Here is an 11,445-nt window from a genome sequence, read left to right as displayed (position 1 = left end):
TCTAGTCGGGAGTGGTGCTGACTGAAAACAGATGATTTGGAGCGATTCGCGCGCCATCTGTTGGTCATTCTAAGGACTTATTGAACTACCCTCGTATCTTGGGTTCTAATTAACCGGCTTAACTTTTCGACTTCTTCATATACTTGTTTTAAGATATACTTAAAAATTAAAAATATTTTTTAAAAATTTCTAGAAAAATTTGGGAAAATAATAAAAATTTAGAAAGGTGTTTCCAAAAAATTCTATTTCTTTTTTTCCGCCAGAGAAAGGTATAAGTATGGTCTACAAGTACTGAAATTATTATACTAATTTTGCCACTGGGTTTTTAAATAAAAATTCAAACGTCAGGTCTTCTATAGCGCGGCGCCATGTAGTAGGTCAAAATAGAGTGTCCGGGGGAAAAATCAGTTGTCAACCTACAATCATTTTTATCATGATGTAAAACGCAATAGAGTCTATGCGTGTACGTAAGGTGAAAAAATGATTAAGATATTAAATCCTTCGTAAAATTAACGTCTGGGCATGTATTAGTCACATAAATAAAGACAAAAGTCAACGATAAACTCCAGACAAGTGTATAATTTTATTTATTACTGCTTCAAAAGTTCCTTCTCAAATAAGCATTGTAATAAAATAATTGCGTTTCACATCATGATTCTAGAATAGACTTTTCATCATAATTTTTCTTTATTTTTCATGATTCCGAAACGTTATTATTTTACAATTTTTGTTTCGGGAGCAACTTTTGCAGCAGTAATAAAATGATACTCTAGTCTGAAAGCTGTCGTTGACTTTTATCTTTATTTACGTAACTAATATATGCCCAGGCGTAAATTTTGCAAATGATTTAACATCTCATCCGTTTATTCACCTTATAAATAATAATTTATTATGTAGTAAACAAATGAGTGTTTTTTATTATTGGACAAGATCGTGAAACGCGCAAGATTCGTTGTGTCAATTGATAAATATTATTTGGCTGAAAACGTTACTTGCTTTAATAATCATTATGATGTTAATGATGAACAAATTTTGGTAAATAATGACAAATAATAAACTTATTATCGACTGACCAAATGTTATGGCAATGAGGCATTGGCAGTTTATTGCAACATGAAAAATGGTTTTTTAGTTTATAAGATAAGATAATACGACGAGAAAACTTTATTTATAAAAGTGTTGATAACAATAATAATTGTTAGGAATTGCCCAAGAGTCTTAACAACGGTTGAAATTTAATTAATTGCAGTTCATTATGTTTAAAAAATTAACTAAATCGAAAGATAGTCAAAGAGCGACATTGTTAAATAAGTAATACGTAATTTTTTATAAAATTTTTTTACTATTTAACAAAGTATTTATTTTAATTAATTCAACGCACAAACCTATTTGTCTATACTGCCGTCCAGACTAAAAAGTTATATAAGTGCTCTCTGAGTTGAAGGAAGATATTCAAGAAAAACCATTTGCGCTAAGAACTTTAGTATAGAAACACATTGGCATTAATGCAAGTACCCCTATCTGGTAAAACGCACGTACTCTTTCCGAGTTTGCAAGAAAAAATGAATGATTCAAACAAATTCCATTAAAAAATCTACTTGTGGATTTTTCTGGAATCAAGTCCCAGCTAAGAAGTACGCAAATTCGCTTGCGGAGTGTTTCGCTGTAAATTTAAATTGTAAAAAAAGATGTGTGTAAAATTACAAAATTTCTCATAATTACATATTGTATCATTGTAATTATCACACACTTCACTCTATGATTTTACAAAAGTGTGTAAAATACATCCTCTAGCGATGTAAATAAAAGGACCCTCGAACAGCAGTGTAATATTGAACACTCGATAAAAATAAAATTACACATTCCTTCGTACGAACTTTACATTCAGAAGGGAACATTCAGTCGTAGCGTGTAAAATTATCATGTGTCTGTAAAATCACTTTCCTGTGATTGAAAATGACATCGAGATTTTTAATTTTACCAAAAATCTTTAATTTTACCCTGGCGGAAACTGTAAGATTTTGGATTTATAATTAATTGAAAATTTAGATTAATTAATCAAATAATATGTGAATACGAAAGCGTCTCTCATTTTCTTTGTTTATCGATGCCTTCATCCTCTAATTTTGTAGAAATTTACAGCTATGTTCAACTTTTTTGACAGCTTTCACACCAAAATAGATAAAATTCGAGCTATTCTTATTTTTCCTTTTACATTTTTTGCTATAGGAACAGAAAAAATGTGGTTATTCAAAACGTATATTTAATATTTTTGTTATGGAATATTCAAACATAAAAAAATACCCATATTATCTTATATGTTTTAGGTAGCTGGTAACGTGTCCGGTTCGTGTTTGTTTAATCTCCATGAGATTTTATACGAAGTTTGAGCTTCGAATATTCAAAAACTGTCGCCCTAATAATTTTTATTTTATTTTATTCTTTAAAATTTATAAGGAATTTTACATTTTCTTGTGTAAAATTATTGGCTGAATTAGAATATCACAACAGATTCAATTGTAAAATTCATCGCTAGGTGGATTATTACATTTTTTCGTTAAACCTTCTCTTACCAATTTCAGGCACCGGAAAGTACTTTTCATACATTTTTATATTGTATTCGGTCAATTTGCTCAATATTTGATATTTTAAACATTCATTTTTCATTAAAAATAACTAAAGATTATAATGTTAACCATGGTAGTCAGACGCAGCTACTCTCACGGTTTGACTTATATAAAAAATGCTCTTTTCTAAAAAATGTCGCTTAAATATATTTTTCCGTTGTAGGGCAGTACATATTGTAAAAATTATATTGAAATTAAGTGAACAAACATTGTTTATGAAAAAAAAATTGAAACCGTTTTTTTTAAAAATCAGATGTTAGCCACAGATACATAATTTTATAAATCTCTATTTATAATAAATTTCAAATTTGATGAAAATAATTATGGTTTGAAAATTAACTAATTAAAATCCAAGATGTGATTTAAGAAAAAGTAGTCTAAAATCTCAGTCTCGTATCTCTGCCATTGTTTCGAATTTTCGAAAAATATTTGATGGGATTCTTTTGCCACCAAGCAATCATATATAATGTGAATTACAGCGAAATCCCATTCCAACGCGAAAATGTACAGGTTCTGTTGACATGGACTCAAATCATTTTTGAAAATTAAAGGCTTAGGAGACTTATTTCACGAACCGGTAATATGAAATTATTAGCCAGTTTAAAAAAAAATTTTGATGTTCAAAATTCTTCAAATCAAAGAAGCATTAATTAAAGATCAAAATACACATTTCAAACCCCATGAATGAATAATTTTTCCAAATGAATTTTCAATAAAGTCGTTTTTACTTCTGTTGTAGTATATGTTTTCCTAAGTGAGCCATTGGATTCTCTCAGTTCAAAACTTCAATGTTAGACTTCGAAAGGTAAATTTTCTAAGTATATAACATAGACTTTGGACTAACTTCGGGGGGATAGAAACGTAAACAGTGGGGGCCTCCTGACTCTAAGAATATATATACATATATATATATATATATGTGTGCGTGTGTGTGTGTGTGTATCTGCCTAAGCTGAAATAACGTTGTATAAACACATACTTTGTATCCATGGAGTTCTATTGACGCCAAGCTCTCGCTTTCCGTAACTCCGTTCTCGGCCTTCCTAGAACTTCTGGCTCACGTAGTTTCTGAGGGGAGCAGGGCGAGAGCGGTTGCGATTTTATATATATATATATAACTATCCTAAGACAACTCCCACTCTGGCTCAACAGATCTAGGAAATGGGATTTAGGTTCGGCTACACCTGGTCCGCAGCCGCATGATGGCGCAAACGAGCGATGTGTGTGCGTGTGTGTTTATTCTTATGTGTGTGATTTTGAGTTTGCGTGATTACTGGCAAGAAGTTTACATAACCTATATTAATTGACCTCGATAGCCGCGCGTGTTTAAGCACTTTCTGCTTATGTTAAGAAGCTGCTGAGTCAGCAGTCTTTGGGAGGTACTGAATCCTCAGAGATGCGAATTTTTAAATTATTATAAATATAAATTTAACCGCACAGTTACATTTATTTCTTCTTATTTTTATGTATAAAATATTCAGAAACTGTTCGTATAAAAATCAAACGGTTTGTAAAAAAGATCGAAAGTTGTGCTTATCTTTCTTATAGAAATAAGATTTAATACTTCATTTTTTTCTATAATCGAAAAGCTGTATTTAAACTTTGACCATAAATGCCGAAGAAAGATTTCTTAAAATAAAAAACATAGAGATTGAATTTGACAACATAGTTGCGTAGTATAAGGAAGTATTCAATTGAAAAAAAAACTATTGCCAAGATTCATAAATAAAATATGTATTTATTTCAGTTGAAATAATATGTATTTATCTTTGATAAATATTTATTTCATTTAGAAGAAATATTTGTTTGGAATAGTGCCCATCGTATTCTACATTGAAAAAAAATTTCGTCCAACCAAGTTTGTAAATTATTAATTGTTTTGAATGATTTATTTTTACTAATGAAATGAAAAAATTCCTTTAAATGGAGAATTTATTTGTATGTGAACTCAATATTTTATTCATCTGAAGGAATGCTTCACTGCTATAATTGCATCAATTCTTTGTGTCAAATAAATACTCCTTTGGAGATCCAATATGCTTTAACGTATCTAGAACTTTTGAGTCAAAGAAATAATTTTGATGAATGTACGACCTATTTATTCTATTCAAAAAATACAGTCAAAGAATTTTTTTACGTCAGAAATAGATATACATCTGGTTAAAATGGAAATTACTGCTGTAGAAGAATATAAGGGGAGAAACTTTTTTGATGGACCTCTTATCGTATTTTCCGTTATTTAGATATACAGGGTGGACACGCTGGGGCTTACATACATGGCGAGTTACATGCTACCCGAATTGCATAACAGCAGGGCAGAAGTCACTATACAGGGGTATTTTCATATTTTGCGCCTTTAAAGTTTCATTCGGATTGGCCGTTCCGTCAAGTCCGTGCATCTTCGGATCAAGTTTATGAGAGTTTCCATGGTTGCGTTCGAAACTTTAAACGGATACAAGTGCCAAAACAATATAGGTTATGTTATATAGTAATTACAAATAATAACAGTGTTTAATTAATAATGAAGTGAGACATGTGAACTGAAAAGTAAACGTAATTTTTTTCTTTGCTAATACCATTATAGAATAGCTGCTCAGTGACAAATACTACAAAATAGTAATAATATTCTGCCCTTCTAGTGGGTGAAGAGTGAATGGTGTTTAACGTTTATTTTTACTGCATAAAAAAAGGTATATTACGAATAGACAGGATATATCTTAAATAAAGTGAATGAAATATATCATGCGTAAACTTTAAATTGACATTGCCTATATTTACTGACAGTGACTAGGGCAAACAGGTGAATCTGAACATAACCGCTTGAAGTTTCGAACGCAACCATGGAAACTTTCATAAACTTGATCCGAAGATGCACGGACTTGGCCGAATGGCCGATCCGAATTCAACTTTAAAGGCGTTCGAGTCTTGGTATCGAGGGAAAAAAGTTATATATTTTTTTTTTCATTTTTCTCAAATAGAATTCGTATAACTCAACTGCATTAGAACTTTCCTCAAAAGCCTCTATATCCCCGTTTTACGCAACTTGCGTAACAACAAAAATACAAATTGGCCTCGACCACGGCCATCATGAAATTTTTATGCCGTCCTAATAAATTTTATCTGGATGTTTTTAAAAGCGATTATAACCTTGTTGTGTCAGAACCAAGACTCTCAGCAGGTGTTATTTGTTCCCATATCATTGCATTAACAAGACAAAAAGAAGAATGAATATTTACTCAATATGAACTATCAGTAAAAAAGACAAGAAGCTAAGAATTTTTTCAGTCTGTTTCAAAGAGAAATTCGTATTTGTAGAGGAAAATTTATACTTCATTTTTACTTCTCACGTAAAATGGTATTAAAAATAGTAATTTTGATGTACTTTGTCAATGGTTTTATTATTTTGGGATTGGCCGGACTTTTTGATAAGGCAAAAAAAATTGTAAGTTAAAGAAATTTTTTGTATATTTCCGCAAAAGAGCACTCAAAAGTAGTTGAGTTGGTACTTGCCTCAACAATTTTTTTCTCGTAAGTGAATAGTTTTCTTATTTTTATAGTGAAATAAAATATCGTGTTGAAATGTTGGTAAAAGGAAAGAAATATAAGATAGATAGTGGTGAGTGTGATAACAAAGTTAGTGTGATCAAGAGAAAACTTTGAATAAAAAGTAAAGTTAGTTATTATCTTTTTTATAACAAGGTAAAGGTTATACGTCTTATTATTTGTGAAAAAAGGTGACTGTCATTATTTATTGCTTTGATCAATTATAAAAAAACCATTTATGTTTTCAGAAAACTCCAGTTCGTAATTGCGTGACCTGGTATTTTTATTTTTATTATTCATACACAAAGCAACTTTTTTGGAATTTTCTAAATGAGGAATTATCACAGGATAATTTTAAACAAAATTCGTCGTAAGTGTAATATCTGTTTTTAATCTTCATTGTAAAATACCAATATCGGTCAACATTTCGAGGCTTGATAAAGAGGTTAGATATACCAATTTTTGCTATAAAAATGTAAGTACAATAATAATTGGTAAATAACATCCTTATATATATTTACGTGAACAAATAATTTTTTAATCAATTGAAAATAGGTAAGTTGTTCAATATTACGGAACGTTTACACCAAATTCAAATTTGCCCTTTTAACTAATTTCCTTATAAATGGCAAAAAATTGTAAGCAAGCATTCATTATAAAAATCAGTGTATGTTTAATTAACAGTTACAAAGGCACAAACTTTTAAAATTTGGAATCTATTGAGTCATTTACATATATCACACTTACCCGTAATGGCGGAAAATCTAAAGTCACTCTGCCAAAGAAAATAAAAAAGATTTTTTTACGGAATTTTTTTTCATCAAAGACGTGAAAGACAAAGTAGAATTTTCTATTTTTGCATTTCTTATTTTTTTTTCTTGGAGATTTCTCATAGAATCATTATTATAGACAAATGGGGATTCTATCCGATTGGATAATGGCTATAAGATAAGCATCAAGAACTGCAAAATTAGCTTTTATTTTCAAAGTACAAATAGCTCAGCCACTGGTTGACTGACATTGGATTTTATTTAATTTTTCAAAATCTCAGCGCGATATTTTATTCAATAAAAATATTCTAAAGATATGTCCCCATGCGACTATCACATGTTTGAAAACCTGAAAAAAATATTTGGCAGGTAAATATTAGGCGTAGGACTTTTTAAAAAGCCTTCGTGAGACATCCACAAACTTTGACGATGTATTTTTCATAAACAGTGACTGTCCAAAATGTGAAATTTGTGCACTTGGACAGAAAATTTATACAACTTTACTTCCTATATCGAAAATCAAAAAGACGTTTAATCGATGTGCATCCCCCCAATTATTGATTAACATAATAGAATAAAGTAAGGACCGGCGGAAAAATGTTTATCTAGGTGAGTATTGCCGTACAAACTAAAACGACACCTAAGTGACTTTGCCACTTAGGTCAACTTTTTCATTGCCAAGTTTAAGAAAAATAACCCTAAGCGGCGATGTGAATTCTTTATCTTTTCAGTTTGTACGGCATAATAAGTTAACGTAGAAATTTACGTTTCAATACTAATCGTGTTTTGAAACAGTTCACGTAAGAGATAGGCAACAATGAATTTAATTTCTAAATTTTAGGGACACCCTGTCGACTTTAAAAAGATGGCTGATTCCGCAGGTCTTGTGGTGAAATTATTATTTTGAGTACACAGAAATCTAGGTGGTGCCTTGCTCTTTTATCCCTTGTTTCTAAATACCATCAAATTTCACGTGTTGTTTTAGATCTCTACGTGAAGCTAACATGTGTTTTTACGAGGATGTTTTCACCTGATCACCAGATCCTAATAAAATTTTATTTAAGCTTTGTCAGTGATAACACAAGATCAACAAAAAGCTGTTTTGATAGAATCTTCGTTCCAATTGCGAGTGCATATCGAAACATGTATTTTGCTATGTGGCATAGTTTGTTTAATGACATATATACCACGCCATAGAGTGAAAAATCCTTGGGCAGTAATTGCTTGTCATATTTATACTATATGTACATGTAATAGAACTATTTTGTTGATACAACATTATATCTGTCGAGACTTCCATTACTGATGCCCTAAGATCTAAAAATAATACTTAAAGAAGGAAAAAATATTGTCTCATAATTAAATAGGAAATATATTAAATAAGAAATATTAAATAAAGAGCTGAATTTGAAAAGGGTGTACAAATATCTAATCATAACTCATCGGTAATTGGTACCTTTGACATATTTTAGTTGTATAAATTTAATAATTAAACTATTTATTACTTACTATTTTACCAAGTTTAACAAGTGTTCAAAAGAAATATCAGAAAATTCGTTTTTTTCCATTGTTATTGAAAAATATTAGTTCTAGAAAAAGAGTGTCGACATAAAAAAGATCCATTTTGATCAGATCTCTAACTTTTACGCAGAAGATTATTGTCGAAAGATAATATTTTTATGATTTTTCCAAAAGATTACAAAAAATGATTAATCAAATTTCTATGAAACTACGATGTAAATCCCTTGAGAAGATTCTTGAGAACCTCCATTTAATGTATCAAGTGAATATTTTTGGGTGAATTTTTGGAACTATACGCGATTCATAGTTTCAAGTTAAAAATTTTATTTTGATTATAAAATTCTTGAAACTCTAATTTTTGAAATAATTTTCAGAATGATGTGGTTGAAGATTACGGTTATCCGTTTAAAATATACAATGGTGAAACAGAAGACCGGTACATTCTGCAAATACATAATATACCTTTCGGACGAAACGTATTAAAAGGGAGTCCTAAAAAGAATAAACCAGTGGTTCTCGTTATGGATGGAAATTTAGGGTCTTCAGCAGACTGGGTTGTAACTGGTCCCAGTAATGGTTTAGGTACTGCACAACTATACATATTTACTAACTTATTATTCTTTATAGTGTATTTCATTGATATTTAATTAATTGTTATATATTAGTTTATATATAGTATTATTATATTTTATTATTATTACAATTCGTTTACAATATTTTCCAGCTTTTCTTTTGGCTGATAGCGGCTACGATGTATGGCTCGGAAATAATCGAGGGAACACTTACTCTAAAAATCACACGATGTTTCTGGAAACAAGTTACGGATTTTGGGATTTTGGGTGAGAATTTGATATAAATTTAACTGTATGAAATGTTTTATATGTAAATAAAAAGTTATAACGAAAATGTTATGACGATAATACTTTATTATTAATTCCTTCTTCAGTTGGTATGAAATGGGAATATATGATTTGCCAGCAATGATAGATTTCATTTTACAAATTACTGGCCAGAAGCAACTTTTCTACATAGGTTATTCACAAGGAGGGACTCAATTCTTCGTTATGAATTCAATGAAACCCGAATATAATGACAAAATTCGTTTAGGAGTGACATTTGCTCCAGCAGTATTCCTTGGAAATACAAAAGGAGCAATAAATTTGTTATCAAAGCTATCCTACCCTATAGGAGTAAGTATTACATTTTAAGTAACTATAATTTGTAATTTTAATTTAAATGTGAGTGTATGTGATTATTTTTTTTACAGCATGGCAACCGTTACGTAAAGGCGTTTACGTAACATAAACTCTGCATTTGTATTTATTAAATAATAATAATAATAATAATAATAATAATAATAATACACTCTCTTAAGCCAACAAAGTTCGACTATCGGAAATTATTTTTTCATGAATATAATATAATCCAATGATAAATTAACTTATGAAGAAACATAACCTCAATCTATGCCATACCCATAGTACTGATTTAAAGTTTCACAAATAGAGAAAAACATTCAATTTGAATTTTTCGATATGTTAAATTATTTAAAATAGAAAAGGAAAATTTTTGTCTGCCTACATTTTGTATGTGAACGAAAAATGTATTTTCTCATTTTAATATTTACCCTACCGAAAAGAATCTTTGAGTATATACTAAAAATTCTTTAGGTCAAAGAATCTCAAAGAAATTCTTCGCAGGCACTTAACTAGATATTTTTAAAGATCCAGGAAACTTGTTTAAATGGTCTGAAGGCTTTAAAATATCCTTTCCGAAATTGAAATAAGAATACGATCATAAATAACGAGCAGAGAGGCTATCTCAATAGAGTAGCCGACACTCAAGGGTCCTTTGTTAAGCTTTCGGATTAAAATTTAGAAGTAGATTTTTTGTAATTTCATAGTTAACAGCCTAAAGCATAATAATTCAGAATCTGTGGGTTTCGATGACTTCAGATATCTAACTTTTTTTTAATGCTTAAAATTGGAATTATTAGAACGTTTCTCGTAAATGGAATGAGATACGCCAAAAAAGACAACATTTTTGAATTCAACTAGAAAATTGTATATCAGTATATAAGTTATAATTATAAATAAGTATAATGAGAAAATTCATCAATTAAAAAAAAGTGTTAATAGTTTGAAGAGGAATTTAAAAAGGGAGAGCGGATTAGCCACGACTAATTACTGTAAATAACTCTGCCCGCCTGGTACGTGACGAATACAAAAGAAACATTATATGACCGTCGCACAACTCTTAAAACAACCACTAAAAGGATCTTGAAAAGGACACAAATCTCTCAAACTATCTCCGAGACTATTTTGTTTCAAATCGACTTTGTTTATAGACTCAAATGGGCCAAGCTATTTCTCTAAAGAAAACTCAAAGATTTCTTTCGGTAGGGTAGCTATTCGAAAAATTTACCCCAAATGATTTTATTAACGATGTTGAGAAGCTTGCTAATCTTAGCACGAAACAACATTTTAAAAAGTAGGTCAAACTGTCTTTCCTTCCACAAATTCCAGACAAATTAGTATTTGTGTTAGAACACGAAGATAACAACAATTTTCCTGTTTAAAATAGTTAGATAGACGTACTATTGAAGCTTAGAAACCCTTAAGCAAATTAAAGTAGAGCAACTCTTGTTTATAACAACTAACTGAAAATTGCAAACCTTTTTTTACAAGTGTGCCTCGATTGTTGGTTTCGGCTACAGTATAGCGTAAATAGGACTCAGGGATGATTTGTAGAGGATAAAATAAAAATAAGCGTTTGTCCGATTACATTTTTTTGTCATATTTATAAACAAATTGTTACAAATAATAAATTTTTTATAATTACCCTGTTTATATAATTATATATTTAAATAATAAATTCAACAAAAGTAAAGTTAGATATACAATTTACAAAACGGGACCCAGAACAATTAAGAATCTTTATTGGTTTCCGAGTTAGGACTGAATTTTTTCAGTCCTGCTGGCGGA

General features: G+C 30.0%; 1 protein-coding gene across 1 annotated transcript in view; it reads left to right on the top strand.

Moving 5' to 3' along the window:
- Window positions 1-8,963: 8,963 nt before the first annotated feature.
- LOC117173757 (lipase 3-like) overlaps window positions 8,964-11,445 on the top strand; it is a 12,434-nt gene continuing 9,952 nt past the window's right edge. Inside the window, exons 1-3 of the mRNA XM_033362398.1 lie at window positions 8,964-9,043; window positions 9,186-9,300; window positions 9,408-9,651. Coding sequence (XP_033218289.1) covers window positions 8,983-9,043; window positions 9,186-9,300; window positions 9,408-9,651 — 420 coding nt within the window. The 5' untranslated portion in view covers window positions 8,964-8,982. The remainder of the gene's footprint in view (window positions 9,044-9,185; window positions 9,301-9,407; window positions 9,652-11,445) is intronic.

The sequence above is a fragment of the Belonocnema kinseyi genome, chromosome 5, assembly GCF_010883055.1.
Source record: "Belonocnema kinseyi isolate 2016_QV_RU_SX_M_011 chromosome 5, B_treatae_v1, whole genome shotgun sequence".
Classification (NCBI taxonomy): domain Eukaryota; kingdom Metazoa; phylum Arthropoda; class Insecta; order Hymenoptera; family Cynipidae; genus Belonocnema; species Belonocnema kinseyi.
This window is presented reverse-complemented; position numbering and strand designations above follow the sequence as displayed.